This window comes from Eptatretus burgeri, chromosome 1 (assembly GCF_056783735.1).
Source record: "Eptatretus burgeri isolate ZD-2024b chromosome 1, Ebu_testis_v1, whole genome shotgun sequence".
NCBI lineage: Eukaryota > Metazoa > Chordata > Myxini > Myxiniformes > Myxinidae > Eptatretus > Eptatretus burgeri.
In genome coordinates, this window is record NC_140961.1 from 118,865,839 (window position 1) to 118,882,760 (window position 16,922).

Below are 16,922 nucleotides of genomic sequence, written 5' to 3' on the forward strand. Positions count from 1 at the left end.
CAAACAATAAAAGCTCTTTGAACAACAAGTGCCTTTCTCATTGCGCTGTTTAACATTTTTTTTGTCGGAATGAAGGTAAACTTGCTGGGAAGACAAGTGCACATGTCATCATCTTGTATTCAAATGAAGCAGATGCATTGCCTTTCATTGAGGAGCTTCTGTTACAAAATGTAACAGCGAAAACATGGATAGCCACGTCTGACTGGGTTAAATCAAGACGGTATGCTTCAACGCGGTATGCACATATCTTAGAGGGCACAATTGGTTTTGTACAAACGCCAGGAAAAATGCCTGGATTTTATGAATTTCTGATTAAATTGAAGCCTGAAAACCAATGGTCCATACACAACACTAGTTACATAAATAGAAATCAGGTAAAGAAACAACACATCAGATATTTTCTTAATGATGGCATTTGATTTTTCAAATCAACAGATGTTACTATTGGTAATTTTCAAATTGACATCATGTTTTAAAGAATACTATACCAGCATCACCACTCCTGCCTGGATGGTGGGAGTGTCAATCTCGGCCCTCCTTCGATGGGAAATTTAAGGTGGTGATATTTCCACAAAGTGATACTCCTGATAAACACTGCACACTTGAAAAAAAACTTGTGATGTACTAAAACCATAATTGGCCTTGCTGGACCATACTGTAATATTTTCATACTATAAAATGCAACAAGAATATAATTTTCCACAAAGTGGTATGTTTTCTGGGACACACTGCACACCTAAAAAACATTTTTGGGACATATTGTAATCATATTTGGCCTTATTGGAGCACACTGAAAAGTTTATGTCATGTTAAAATCCAATTAATCAATGTTAAAGTTATTGGCACATGTATATCTATGAGTATAAAAGCCTGTCAAAATTATGGGTTGGAATTTTTTATTTCAAATATTCAAAGAGACTGGAAGATATGATGTTTCATAGCAAGAAACATTATGATAAAACATTACATGTACAAAAATGATCCTGTTTTCTTTATCTTCTGGGATGTTTCATTTTGATGGTACAGCCTCATGAGCATGTCAAAGTTTGAAGCCTCAGCCAAGCATCAGATGTGCTGATCTATTCTTGCATATGGCAGCTTGGCTGATGGGTAGCTATCATTTCTTGGAGAGACAGCTATTCCACTGATTCTGTCCCCCCTCGAGCAGTACACTGGAACTCATTTCACCAACCTCAGAAGGATGACAGGCTGTCAACCCCACCTGGTATAAATTATGCAGCCAACAGGGCTCAAACTCGGAGCCCTAGGATCCAAACTGGCCACCTGAGCCATTAAACCAACACCAGGCTTATCAGATATGCTTATATATTCTTTATTTTTCAGACATCCTATGTACAGAAATGAACACTCGTTTTACTCTCTGCACATTGTACATCATCAGCAGCGAATTTCACCTCCTTGCACCTTTTATTTATTATTTTATTTTAAGTTTCTGTACACCACCATTGATGCTCTGCTGCAAGTCATCACCTACATTTACAATAGAAGAGACGTAATTACTCTTTTATGCAGAATATTTTTCGAGTATTTTTTAATCCTGAAAAAATAGACTGCAGTGAACACACAGTTGTGTTTAAAGATTGGCCTTTAAAACAACCCTTCATAAATCATTCTTATTGAAGAGGGACAGATATATACATATTGTGATTGAAAAGGTGGTAGTTACTAATAAATATCAGTGTGTGTGTGTGTGTGTGTGTGTGTGTGTGTGTGTGTGTGTGTGTGTGTGTGTGTGTGTGTGTGTGTGTGTGTGTGTGTGTGTGTGTGTTCTCCATAACTACAAAACAATGAAACCTAGTATCACAAAACTTTGCATGAATACTAAGAGAACTCCAAGCGAGTGCTTGAATGAAAGTTGGGTGTTTAGTATAATTTAAACACTGCTTTTGAACATAATTAACGGCCTTATTTAATTATATTTTGTCATGCACATCCTTGGTCAGCCACTGAGTCAGCCCTCTGTCAGATTGCTGGGGTCTTAATTCGCCATTTTGTTTGGTCTGCTCAACAATGCCTTGACTTGGAACAGGCCGTAATCATTAATGACAAAGCGTTCAAAATGTTTTTTCACTTTCCTCACTCATATCATCGAATGACTCATCTTCATACCTACATATCGCTTTTAAATGCACAGAGACTAGTGTTTGTGGTTTTATTTTGTTTCCACACATGCGATAAACTCGAATCTCTGAACATGAACCAAGTTTCCAAACATAAACTGTGGAATTGATCTTAGTAGGAGTTCCGACGGCTAAAAAAATTGTCATTTATCCAATTTAGACATTGTTTCACATTCTGAACATCTCCTCGTAGTGTGTTATAATCGATTTCCAATCGCTTGCCAAGCCAGCTATTCCTTAGCAACGTTTTCATTGGCATGCTTGCTTCAGTGCTTAAGCCACTTGGCAAGCACTTTACAAGCTGCTTGGATGTTTGTTTGCAAGCCATGGTGATACAGGGCAAAAGTACCCACACTGATACTCTGCACTGTCCCTCTGCTAAACACAATCAAACATACATTGGTCAATGTACAAAGTTCAGGCCCCACCTGCCTGTGTTGCACCCTGTGGTGTCATCTGGTGCCCTGCAGTGTGAACCCTCCTCATTTTCATAAATGCCAACGTGAGCCAATGAAAAAAGCCAAGAATTCACAAGGTTTCGGAAAAGCGATGATAATAGAAAACCTATACGCCAAGAAAACCTATAGAAAACCAAGACGCCAAGGTGAACAACGAATAGCCAAGATCTTTTGAAAAAGCCAAGGAGTGCTCACACTGGTGCCCTGTTGCTCCTCCTTTATGGATGGATGGATGGATGGAAGGGGTGGATGGAGGGAAGGAATGGATGGATGGAGGGAATTAATTAATGGAGGGAGGTGATGGATGGATGGACCACATTGATTTTTGTAAGCCATGGCGAGACAGTAGATGGTGATGTAAATTACTGTTTTTTAATCACAGCTATTGTCGTTTTTGAAAAGAAAATTAGAAACTGACATTCAAGACAATGTTAGGTGTTGATGTAAATGAAATGCTGTCAGGTCAGGTTCGATCTGTGACCTGCTACAGGTACCATGTAAACCTGTACTAACCTGTTCCATGGTCGGGTTGGCGGCGACTAAACCGTCTCCCCCAACAGGTTTTCTGGTGAGGAGGGTGTTTGGATATGGACACCCAGCAGGATTAAAAACAAAACCTGTCAAAGGGCAGAGGAGCTCTTTGTGAGCCAACGGACATCCATATCTAGTGCCCAACTGTGTCTGCGGACGTCCTCCTGCAGTTGGGTCACTTCTTAGTAGGAGGTTGGTGGCAGGATTTGCACTCTGGCCACCGTAAAACCCTTCACTCCGCAAAACGCAAAAACGCAAAAAAATCTGAAAACCCACTCCGTGGGAGTACCTCCTGTGCAGCTTCCCTTCGCAGGGCAGCTCACCGGATGACGGGATTGGGGCAAAGCCTTCGGGACTCCCAATCTTTGATAGGAGGGAAACCACGGGGTAACATCCCTGGGTCAGATTGCGGAAGAGTGTGTCGGAGTGGTGCTGAGGTGTCATCCACCAGACGGTGGTCTCCTTGGGTTAACCTGAGGCGGTCCCTTCGGGTGGGTGCCTGGAATGTCCTATCCCTAAGAGAGGATGATAACCTGTCTCTGTTATCATCTGAGCTCAAGCGTTTGGACATCGGGATTGCAGCTCTCTCTGAGGTTCGGAGACCGGATTGCGGCGAGATAATGGTGGGTGGTTACACCTACTATTGGTCTGGTCGCTCTGATGGTTACCATACCCAAGGAGTTGCTGTAGCTGTGTCCAATAAGCTGACCCCAATGATAATTGAGGTAACACCGGTCAACGAGCGTATTATGAGATTAAGGATTCGTCACTCCTTAGGTGTCATTTCCCTGGTCTCTGTTTATGCTCCGACTGAGGCGAGTGATCTCACCGTGATGGATGCATTCTACGCCACACTCGAGTCTGTGGTTGATCTGTGCCCCAGACGAGATACACTTCTAGTCTTGGGGGATTTCAATGCATCGACTGGAACTGATAGGGATGGTTATGAGGTGTGTGTTGGTCCCCATGGGCCAGGAACTATGAACCAGAATAGCACTAAGTTCCTTGACTTTGCAAGAAGTCATGGACTTAGGGTGGCTGGTTCATGGTTTCAGCGCCCACAAGCTCATCGCTGGACTTGGTATTCCAACGCTGGTGGTGTGGCAAAGGAGAATGTCCATGTCCTCATTGACGGTCGTTGGAGGATGATCCAGAACTGCAGGTTCTACCGGAGTGCTCAGTTCCTCAATACTGACCACAGGCTTGTTGTAGCAATGCTAAAGCTGCACCATAAATCCTGGAGAATGGTACCATCCCAGCCTAGGCTGGATGTTGCCAAGCTCAGGGATGAGAGAGTAGCTGAGGAGTTTGCGAACAGGCTGAGTGGACACTTGGGGGGTCTGGGTGCTTTGGGGGGTCCTGAAGAGTTGTGGAGCGCCTTCAAGACCACCGTCCTTGATGTTGCCGGTGGATGCCTTGGAGCTCACCGCAGGGCAAAGAAGAATTTTGTCTCTCAAGGGACACTGGATACCATTGACCAGAGTCGCAGGGCCAGGCTGAATGGCAGATCTGAGCTGTTCAGGGGGCTGAGGCGTAAAACTGTACGTGCAATGAGGGTGGACAAGGAGGCCTATGTGCGAGGAATCTATGAGGGGGTAGAGCATCACCTGTGGACAGGTGATTCTCGTCCCGCTTACAGGGGAATTCGCGCATTACGTTCATCCAAGCCCATCCCTCAGAGCACTGCAGTTCGAGCAGAGAGTGGTAGGCTCTTGACAGAGGAGTCTGAAGTGAAGGCCCGCTGGGCCGGTTACTTTGAGCGGTTGTACCAGGCTGATCCCCCAGCTGTCGAGTTGGATGTCAAGGGTGTTACAATCCCTGTTGCTGACCCTCGAATCAACTGTGGTCCACCTTCGCTTGTGGAAACACGGGCTGCGGTGAACCAGTTGAAACGGGGCAAAGCTCCAGGGATCTGTGGCATCCATGCCGAACTTCTCAAGGCTGGTGGAAATGCTGCACTCGTGTCATTGCATGCAGTTTTGTGCTCTGCCTGGAACACAGGCATCATCCCAAATGACTGGAAGAGGGGCTTGTTGTCCCTCTCTGGAAAGGGAAGGGTGATCGCCAAGACTGCAACAACTACCAAGGGTTGACGCTGCTCTCAGTGCCGGGCAAGGTCTTTGCTCGGATGATTCTTGATAGGGTTCGCGACCATCTGCTTGAGCACCAGCGTCCAGAGCAGTCAGGCTTTACACCAAAGAGGTCAACGATTGACCGTATCCTTGCACTTCGTGTCCTCACCGAACACAGACGAGAGTTTCGGCAGGGGCTGCTTGCAGCCTATGTTGATCTCTGTAAAGCGTTCGATTCAGTGAATCGGGATGTCCTCTGGAGGATTCTTGGTCTTCGTGGGGTGCCACCAAAACTGATCGATCTGATGTCTGAACTCTACTCTGGTACTGAGAGTGCTGTCAAGTGTGGTGGTACCATCTCTGACTTATTTCCAGTTGTTACTAGAGTTCGTCAGGGATGTGTACTTGCCCCCACACTTTTCAGCACTTGTATGGACTGGATTTTAGGGAGGATGTCGGAGAGATCAAGTTGCGGTGCATCGTTTGGGAATGTCAAGATCTCGGACCTTGATTTTGCAGATGATGGAGTCATCTTTGCGAAGACTTTAGACATCCTCTTGGAGGCCCTCGAGGTGCTGAATGAGGAGTCGGAGCCATTGGGATTACGGGTTTCTTGGGTCAAAACTAAGATCCAGGCTTTCGGTGACATCTTGGATGCTGCTGTCCTGTCTGTCTGTTTGTGGTGAGGATGTTGAGGTCATGGATAGATTCACTTACCTTGGCAGTGATATTCATGTCTCTGCTGGCTGCGAGTCAGAGGTCAATAGACGTCTGGGTCGGGCCTGGGGAGTCATGGATTCACTGGATCATGGGGTGTGGCGCTGCCAGTACCTGTGCGGGAGGACGAAAGTCCGAGTCTTCAGGTCCTTGGTACTTCCAGTCTTGCTCTATGGGTGCGAGTCTTGGACTCTGACCAAGGATCTGAGATGGAGACTTAATTCCTTTGGTACCAGGTCTCTTCGGAGAATCCTTGGCTCTCGCTGGTCGGATTTTGTGTCCAACGAGCGGTTGCTGAGAGAGACTCGGATGAGATTTGTTACCTGCATAGTCCGTGAGCGTCAGTTGTGGCTGTATGGACATGTGGCCCGTTTTCCTGACGCTGATCCTGCTCACCAGATTCTCTCAGCGAGGGAGTCTCATGAGTGGAGGAGGCCAGTGGGCCGACCATGTGCCTCATGGTTGCAACAGGTTGACCATCATCTCAAGGAGATGGGGATGGGCCTGGCATCTGCCTGGGGGATGGCCAAACGGAGGCCCCTGGAGTACCGGCGGAAAGTGGACGCAGCGACGCGCTGTTCTGGCACATGCTCCCATACCTGACCTGACCCTGTGGAAGAAAACTCACTCAATGTTAAATTAACAAGTTTATTATTATGGAGTTGAATCACTTAAACATACATGTATGGAGAAAGGAATATGCCATAATAGCGCTCAGCCTTTGTAACTGAGTGCCCCAGCCCGAGTTATTTTATACTCAAACAAGGACAAGTGGGGGGGGGGGGGACGGAGAGCGAGATGGTTGAACAAACAAGATAAGGTAAGAAACAGCTGTGGTCAGTCTCTTGGTTAAGGGGGAGTAGCTTACTAAAGGCCTCAAGTCAGATAAGAATTGGGTGAAACAAAGTTCAACCAATGGAAAGAAAGCACAAACAATTACTCAAGGTCCAAGGGAGATAAAGGTTGGGTGAAGCAAAGTTCAAACTGTAATTTAGTACAAATAGCTGCACAGATTAAAGGATCTGAACGACCACACCAACAAGATCCCAGTGCAGATATGAGAATACAAAATATTCCTTGAGTAACACCCTGACACCACCAAAGAGAACCTGCTGTTCCAGTGGCTTTTCATACAAAGAACCAGGTACTTATATTCTTTAAGTTGTGAGTTGAATCATAATATGTAAAAGTTAAATTAATCATGTAGTAATTGGTGCATTTAAGTTTCCAATGGAACTCATTTATGTTTCCAATGGAACTCATTTATAGTTACAGATAATTTCATATATTCAGTCAATTTAATTAATACATAGCAAATCATTAGTACTAAAAGCAGATATATGCTTTGAAGAGCGCAAATGTAATGTACGATGAATATCCATGTGCAAGGGTTTTTTTTTTACGTCTACATTCCCACCTTTTGTACTTTCTAGGACAATTTGTGGCAAATTAAATTTGGAAGATTTCAAATGAAAACTGAATTTGGGATTATTTACCCTTTTCCAGGGCATCACCATCTTCAAGGGCAGATTTGAATGCATTGGTCCACCAGATAAATCTGGGAAAGGGCAGTTATGTGATTGTGCCTGTCTTAGGTTGTCCCTACAACTGAGATCTTTCCCGGCATCAATAAAACCAGCCATTTTCAACATAGCCCAGAATATAATTCCTTAATAATTTGTTCTTACGATCATCAATCTTCTCGAGAAAGGTGTCTGCTTATGGTTACAGGAGGCATGCCTAATGACTCAAATATGGGTATTGAAGTATCATTTCTTTACAGATCTTCAATGTCAATTTTCGTTGATTATCAATTTCCTTGTTGATGTCCAGTTCAACGTAGACAGGTACTGATTGAGAAATCATTACAGAAGTTGTGGCTTTCTTAATGCAGACAGAAAATAAGGCTGTTTCACATTTTATAAGTATTATCACAATGATTGTTATCACTAGTCCTACAAAAATCCACTCCAATATTTTAGCTGCCCAACTCCCAAAAACTCCTGTTAGCCAGGCCATTATCCCATTGCTCGTGTGCTAATCATGGAACTTTGCTCCCTCTTCCTTGATCTTGGCAGCCATACTTGTGATGTGCTCTGATTTGACAGGGATGTAAGTACAACAGTCAGACCTCACAACAGCACAGGTTTCACCTTGCACTGCAAGCAACAAGTCCAAAGCAATGCAATTTTGCATCATTACTGTCCACAGAGCAATCATTTCAGCATTGAGGTCAGCAAGGCTATTGGCAGTTTCGTTGGCAAGTAATTCCAGGGCTTCCACCATGTCAATGAGTTCATGAGTCACCTTCCAACTGCCATACAAAGGAAAGCCAATCATGAAGAATCTTTCAGTCTCAGTAATGGCTCTTTTACTCTGGCTTGGGGTTTGAAATGGAGAGTGGGTAAGCAAACACATGTGAGGTACCACAACCTAAATAACAGAAACCTGGCTAATAGTAAGGAAGCCAGGCATATGCTTTATGCCCAGATATGAAACACGTTATTTAAATCTGCTTGTGGTTCAGTAAATTGATCTTCCATGGATCTATTCTGATATTCGAGTTACCCAATGACCCTGTGATGGTCATATTTTTTTGTTTCCTTAGTTACTTAATATTGACAGGTAGAGTTTCCCAGGTGCTGGCCAGAAATGAGAATATTTTGTGGTCTAGTCAAATAAATGAGTCACTGAACGTCACCCATGACTACAAAGTGTGGAGGTTGCTTGTAGAGTTTGTGAGGAGGGTAATATCTGTGGTGTAGCCATGCCCACGGGGAGGGGCATGATGATGATGCATGATGGGCGTGATGGTGGAGGAGTGGCCGTGGGGTTCGGCGAGGGATATGAGGTGTGCACGCCGTCTGAGGCGTCGTAGTAATGCTGGAGTCGGCCGGCTCGTGAGTGTACCGCGTACGGAATAAAGGAGAGCCGCGGGCACAGTACGCCCGCGCTCGCACTCGTGCAACACAGCCCGGCTCGACTGTTCCTCCGCTTCGTGTCTGCCTGCTAAGTATCTCCCAGTACAGTACAGTACAATATCCATTTGCAAAGTTGGTACAATTATATCCACCTCCACTAAACCTCTCTTGCATTGCCGATTTTGAAATGCAATGGGCCTCAACACATAACCGTGCCTCGTCCTGCTTCACATTATCCCTCCCTCCTAAAGCTGCAAGGCAAGCTGCCTGTTATTTATGATTCTAGCTCGGTCAGTATTGGATCCATTTGATTTCATTCCAGAGTTCATGGCTCCTCGGTACTTATCTCATTTTGTGGTCACTTCAAAGCTGTTTCAATTTCTTATTCACAGCATGTTCAAATTCCTTTAACATAAAATAATTATTCTTTATACAAAGTAAAGACTTTTTTCTCACAGCAAGTTATTGGGTTGAAAGTCACCTGGACACATTATATACCTATTTGATTTGTTACCTTTTACCCCTCTATCTACCTTCACAACATTTCCAATTAACTTTCATCGGTCCATTTTTTTTTTCATTCTGCATTCTTTTTTTTCATTTCGCATTCTGCGAAAGGTTATGTTTTGGTCGGCGTGCATTTATTTATTTATTTATTTATTTATTTATTTATTTGTAATCTTGTGATTCGTATAACTCAAAAAGTATTAAACCGAATTGCATGAAATTTGGTGGGATGATTGGTTATTAGCCAGGAAGCATGCGATTAGATTTTGGGATCGTTTGCCTCAAAGGTCAAGGTCAAGGTCACGAAAAGGTCAAAATCGTCTTTTTACGATAACACGGTCAATTTTTATTCAATTTGCATGCAACTAACGCCGAAATGTTCAGAATTCAATGCCTCATCTTGTGATATGCAATATGATACAATGACGCCCATACTCTTGTTACTGGTTAGGGGTCAAAGGTCAGGGGGGTCACGACCTTGAAAAATATGCGGTTTTTGTCATAACGCGGTCAATTCTTGTCCGCTTTACATGAACCCAGCACCAAAATGTTCAGAATTTAATGCCCAATCTTGTGACACAAAGATGTCATAACACATGTCACCGGTTGGGGTAAAATGTCGGGGGGGTCAGGCCCTTGAAAAATATGCTGTTTTCGGCATAACTCAGTCAATTCTTATTCAATTTGCATGAAACCAGCATCAAACCAGTTCCCCACACTCATGCCAAGAACAAAAAAAGTAGTGGCGGCGAAGGTATGCGCTCTATGAGTGCCCGTTCTAGTTTCAAATTGTGTCGAGTGTGGGGCATGAATGCAAACCCAGCAACTATTTTTGTCCATGTTCCTGGAATGTTGTGGAGAGATGGCTAAGTATGTATTGATCCCATGTGCATTAATTCCATGAAAGCCTTGTGACTGCAATTTGTCTTTCCTCGAGTTCCCTTTTACATCTATCCCTCTGTGACTGATTTATGTGTGGGTCAGTGCTATGTAAATACTATTGGGGTGTGCTTACACATTGTGTAAGCATACAATGCATTTGATTTTTCGTTAATTTTTTTCATTTATTTATGTTTTCATTTACGGATGCCGTCTTGACGGTTCTGTGATTTTTTTTCCTCGTGTCTCGACTTTGATATTCGTTGGCAAACAAAATTAACGTGCTTCCCCATTGCTTCGGGTCACTCGCCATAATTTTTTTTTCATTTATATATACAGTATATTTTAATTTATGGATGTTTTCCGACGATTCTGTGATTTCTTCCCGGTGTACTGGCTTTGATGTCCATTGGCACATACACTTTCAGCTTTCTACGTCACCCAGAAGGCAGCGATCTTTCATATCAATCATTGAGTCAGTGGTTCATAAAGCTTTGTATATTAGATTGGAATTGGTACATGTCTGTTTTGCAAGATACAGATGCATCGTTGCATGAAAGAGTGTGATGAGTACTGATGATAGCCGCATGTGAGCATATTTTTTGGAATATATGCATTCTTCGTTTGTTTGAATCTATGTGGTGTCTATTTTAAAATCCATCGTACAATTTTCCACCAGTCTTATTAGCATAGAATTAACATGATTCGAGCTGTGAAGAACATGGCACCACTGTCAAAAATAAGTAGTCACAGCAACTGTGAAACATAAGTTCATAGCTCTTCAGTGAATTTTCCTTTGTTGCCACAAGCCCTCCCGCACTGAGAGGAGTGGATCCATGCAGCCCTGTCCCAGCATTTTAGCACTGCATGGGCAGCCAGCAAAACTTGGTGGGGTACCATCTATCTTGGTTGGAGAGCATTCTTTCTTTTGTGTGAGATTTTATCAAAGCAAAGTCTCCAGGCTGGAAACCGTGGCAATCAGCAACTGCTGGCTCCAGCAATGCTTCCTTTACCTTCGAATGAAAGGCTTTGAGAGCATTCGTTTGAGCAGTACAGAATACAAACATGGTATTGTCCATTTGCAACCTCAAACAAATGCAACCTCATTCAGTGTCCCATAAGAAATCAATGTGGGGCAAAGCCTGTTTTTATATTTGAAGTTGATCTCATTGCAATTAAAGCTATAGATAAGGCATCTGGCCATTTTAAACCTGTCTGGCTGCAAATGTTTTGCTAATTAATTTTTCTAGAATTCCCTTCTATCTTTCCACTACTCCAGCTGATTGTCGATGATATAGACAACACAAATACTGCTGTACACAATTCCTGTACTATCTGTCACATAAAATGAGTTCACCGATCTCGAAATGTTTGTTATCTTTCTTTTTTCAGGTTTACAAGGTGTGCCAAATTAGTATATGAAATCTTTAATTGGAACTTCAGCTACTGTAGTTGCATCATCTTTTCTGCATGGATAAGCTTCGACTCATGTAGAAAACATATTGACTACTACAAAGATGTACTCATAACCACACATTTTGGCATTTAAACAAAATCCATTTGTATATGTACAAAGGGGCCCATGGATGGTGGGTGTACTTCAAGAACAGCATTTGGTCCTTTCCCTGGGTTATGCTCCTGACAAATTCAGAAAGTTTTAGAGTACTTTTCAGCTATAGGTGTAAATCCGGAAGCATAGCAATATTCTGAAATTAATGCACACATCCCCCTTTGCTCAAATGGATAACTCCATGTGCCAGACGAGCAAGCCATGACAACAAAGCAGTCATGCGGTTTTCCATCGTCAGCGCTAGGCAAGATAGAAGCAGGGTTCAATGGCGGACATCGCTGAATTGTGATATAAGGTGCAACTATCAACACAGGTTCACACACAGCTGCATGTGAGGCTGAAAAGCAATGTGTGTTTGCTTTTAGTGGGACAGTGGTAACGGCATGTGGTACAAGGAGGTACTTACTATTACTACTAATCACATGCCCAGCTAAGGTGTGTTGTGAATCCCATTGTGGAATTAATCCTTTTGAAGTGTGTTCCCTTGGGACAAGGGAAACGTGAGGTTAGTACAAGGTGGAATTTGTTGGACAGGGTGCTGGCGATAGCTCACCAACTCTTCGAGAAGGAGAATGTGGGATCTTTAACATACACAAATTAATGCCAGCATATGGGACACCCACTTAACATCTATCCGAGGGTTGGCACATACATTGATGCCTTGCCCTGCCAGCAAAACACAGGGATGACAGTTTATAGCTGGGCTAAGATTAAAATGCAGGTGAGACAGCTTAATGTAGAGTGTGCACACCTCAAGGTCAACATGTCATCTCAAGACAACAATGTATGCACCATTATTATATCATTTTTATGACGGCCTGAGCAATGATCTTCATATAAGAGATCATCTATATATTATGCATGCAAATATGCATGCTTTTGTCATGTACAACAACAATTACATAATAAGTCAAGTTTTGAGTCTCCTGGGTTGAATCTCGAATCACATAATTACCTCTGCCACCGAAGGTGGACAGATGCTATGTTGTCACCCCTGTTTGTCTATCTGTTAGTGATCATTGGACTCCATTAGGTCTTTGGCCTGATAGCCTTTGGATACAAATAGAGTGACATGTAGTGTTATCTCAGGTGGTTGATTAAGTATTTCCAGCTATTGCAGAGAAAGATACACCTCCATACCTCTTCCCTGTTGTCCTTTCCACAATGATCCCAATGTTACATCATACCTTTGTGGTAGGTGTGGAGATGCTTTCTCTGCATAACTTGCATCATCACCCTTTGCATCATAGTATGCTGTACAGTACAGACGAGGCTTCCACTGTGAAAGGTATATCTGGTTATGAATTATCCAGTCCTGTACTTGAGACACACAATCCATCAATTTTGCAAAATGAGCTTTCAAAGTACTGGAAAGACGATCATCATTCAAACTCCACCAATATACAAGGGCTGTCTGCAGCAAATTCAAAACAGTTTGACATGATGACAGGGGCATTTCCAAATAGATCCTGTCAAGAGTACTTTAAAAATGCATGCTGTCCAGACAGAGGTTCTAGTTCCACACATAGTTCTCGAGTTAAAAGTGCCTGCGACAACAGAACATTTGGGAAGTCACTTTGTTTAATTGCCGAGTGGGTGGTGCCTGTATCTACCAGAAATGGGATTTCTTGTCCTGCAACCATCAAATTAAGTCGGTTCATCTGAAGGTTTAGAATTTAGGAGCAGTAATACTGATGATGTTTCACCAGGCCCCCCTATTGTTGCTGCTGCGGGAATGGTTCTTGCATGGTCAACACAGCATGATTTTCGGCCCACAAGTTGAAATTTGGGTTTTGAATTTGTGGTGAAGGTTGTTGCCATATTGGTCTATCTTTGTTTGGGCACTCTCTGGCCCAATGGCCAATGTGGCCATGTACAAGGCAAGTTTTTCTGTCCAAATACAGTCTATTGTTAAATCCACAGCCATAAACCATTTGCATGCCTTTTTGCATATTTCTCCCTCGGCCACAATTTCCTCAACCCTGTTCAAAACTTTTGTTCCATCTGCCGATAACAATGTGAAACAATTAGCAAGATGGTAGCTGTGTCTCCATTATCCCAATAAATACATAATTTCCCCCCATCTGACTGCAATTTCACATTCATCCCATTTTAAAAAGCAACCTAACCAATAATTAAGGGTATAACTTTGGTTACTCATGTGAGTAGTCAGTCTATTGCTTCTTCAAAAAGAATCTCAATTAGTGGTTGCAATCTCCATGGACAAACATTGGCAGTAGAATGGGCCATAATGAAGAGCTCAGTGACATTCAATGTGACACTGCCTTAGGTTGCCACCTTTTCAACAAGTCAGTTCATCAAATTTCTGCCCTGCTTGAGCCACCCGAGGCAACGTAAGTGCTGTTCTTGTGAAGTGGAAATGTGTATGAGCAACAACAGCTCAGCAGCGAAGTGGGAGGCCACACAAGATAACATAACAGGTCTGCTGAGTGCTGAATCGCGTAGCGTGGTAAAATCATCTGTCGGCGGTGGCAACCCTCATGACCGAGTTCCAAACTGCCTCTGGAAGAATCGTCAGAAAAATCACTGTTTGTTGAGAGCTTCATGAAATGGGTTTCCATGGCTAGCAGCTGCACCCAATCCGAAGATCACCATGTGCATTACCAACAGTCAGCTGGAGTGGTGTAGAGCTCACTGCAATTGGACTCTGGAGCAGTGGAAATGCATTTGCTGGAGAATGAATCGCACTTTACCATCTGGCAGTTCGAAGGACAAATATGGGTTTAGCAGATCCCAGGAGAACACTACCTGCCCGAATGCATAGTGCCATCTGTAAAGTTTGGTGGAGGAGGAATAATGGTCTGGGGCTGTTTTTCATGATTCAGGCAAAGCCACTTGGTTCATGTGAAAGGACATTTTATTGCTACAACATACAATTATATTATTCTGTGCTTCCAACTTTGCGCCATCAGTTTGGGGAAGGCAATTTCATGTTTCTGCATGACAGTGCCCCCATGCACAAAACAAGGTCCATACAGAAATAGTTTTTCGAGATTGGTGTGGAAAAACTTGACTGGCCTGTACAGAACCCTGACCTCAACACCATTGGATACCTTTGGGATGAATTGGAATGCCAATTGCAAGCCAGACCTAATCGCCCAACTTCAGTGCCCAACCTCACAAATGCTCTTGTGACTGAGTGGAAGCAAATCCCCACTGCAATGTTGCAACCTCGAGTAGAAAGACTTCCACAAAGGGTGGAGGCTGTTGAAGCAGCGAAGGGGGGGGGGAGACAAACTCCATATTCATGCCCATTGATTTTGGAATGATATGCTTAATGAGCAGGTGTCCACGTACTTTTGGCCATGTCATGTGTATATATATATATATATATATATATATATATATATATATATATATATATATATATATATATATATATATATATATATATATATAAAAACTAATAAGAGGCTGTGTGTGTGTGTGTGTGTGTGTGTGTGTGTGTGTGTGTGTGTGTGTGTGTGTGTGTGTGTGTGTGTGTGTGTGTGTGTGTGTGTGTGTGTCAGTGTGTGTCTCCTCCATAACTCCAAAACGATAAAACCTAGCAGCCTGAAACTTTGCAATCATAAGAAAACTCCAAGGAGTTTTAAGAGGTTCCGGTTCTGGTTTTGTAGCAGCGAGAGGTCTTCTTCGGGGCTCCCTGCTGACGTTCTCAAAGCTAAGTTTCCGGTTGTTATTTGTCCCGTTTTAACTGTTTAATTTTCTCACCTACATGTTACTGTGTGTTGCTAGTTCGGTTTAGTTTCAAAAATCGTGCTATTTTGTGAGTATTTTTGTCGACATTCTTACCTGGTGCTTGAGGCCTAGGCCTAGGCTTGAGGCCTACCAGTTCCACTCAGTGTTCGATCGTTTTTTTTGTTTGTTTGTTTGTTTTTTCTCCCCATTACCTTCAATTTCTATCCTCCCCATTACCTTCAATTTTGATCCTCCCCACTTTCCAAACATCCCCCATTCTCCCAACTAATCTCTTTCTTATCTCAAAAAAATAAAATAAAATAAAATAAAATAAAATAAAATAAAATAAAATAAAATAAAAAAATACCCTACAACAACAACAACACGCTCAACTTCACCCGATTCTGCTTCTTCTTCCTCTTAACTTCCTCCTCGTCTTCTTCCTCGATTTTCTTTTTACACTTCCATGACCTAATCTGTTGAACTCTCTCATACATTAATATTAACAACAACAACAAAAAAATATATATATATACCCAACAACAACAACACGCTCACCTTCTCCCGATTCTGATTCTTCTTCTTCCTCTTAACTTCCTCCTCGTCTTCTTCCTCGATTTTTTTATTTTTTTTTTACACTTCCATGACCTAATCTGTTGAACTCTCTCATACATTATTTTTAACAACAAAAACGATCTTATAATGCTTCATCTTCCTCTCTCACACATGTGGTACTCTTTACTGTTTCGCAATGCACTACTCTTCTGCTATTTTAACAGACTGCTCTCATTTCGACCTCTCCTTCATTCCTTGCCTAAAAAATCCAACTATTACAGCACTTCTTCTCTCCATGCTCTGAATTCGCCTTCATTGCATCCATCAAGAATTGTGTTAAATCGCATCTCTGACCTAAAACTTTTAAAAACCACAGTTTGCCATGGATGCTCGCTTTCCATCAACCATTCTTTTTTTCCAACTTCAGTGCCAACTCACCCCCCTCACCCCTCACTCTCACTCTCAAAGCAACCATCCCACTCTTCTCCCTCCAAGCCTCCCTCTCACCTCTCTCAAAAATTCCCCACCTCACCTTTCTCCCACCTTTCATCCCCCTCACTCTTCCTTCTCAAAGTTGCCCCCCCTCTCATCCACCAACCTGCCTCCCTCCACTGCCCTCTCACCTCCATCTCTTCACTCCACCTCCTCAAATCCTCAACTGCCTTCTTCCTTGTCTCTTGTCCCCCCTCTCCCCCAGCACCACAGAGCCTTTTCTCCTCCTCATTCGGCCCCCTCCCCTCGCTATTCTGCAATACCCCACACTCCTTCAGCAACCTTCCTTACCTGCCCCCCTCGTCCCTTGTCCTACCCTCCCCCTCCCCCTCCACCTCCTGCACCCAAAGCCTCCTCCCCTTCCTCTTCATTAAAAGTGT

General features: G+C 43.2%; 1 protein-coding gene across 2 annotated transcripts in view; it reads left to right on the forward strand.

Annotated features, from left to right (window-relative positions):
* LOC147035272 (vomeronasal type-2 receptor 1-like) overlaps positions 1–16,922 on the forward strand; it is a 296,355-nt gene that overhangs the window by 23,208 nt on the left and 256,225 nt on the right. For both annotated transcript variants that reach the window (XM_085896323.1, XM_085896332.1), the window contains exon 4: positions 76–374. In XM_085896323.1, coding sequence (XP_085752449.1) covers positions 76–374 — 299 coding nt within the window. The remainder of the gene's footprint in view (positions 1–75; positions 375–16,922) is intronic.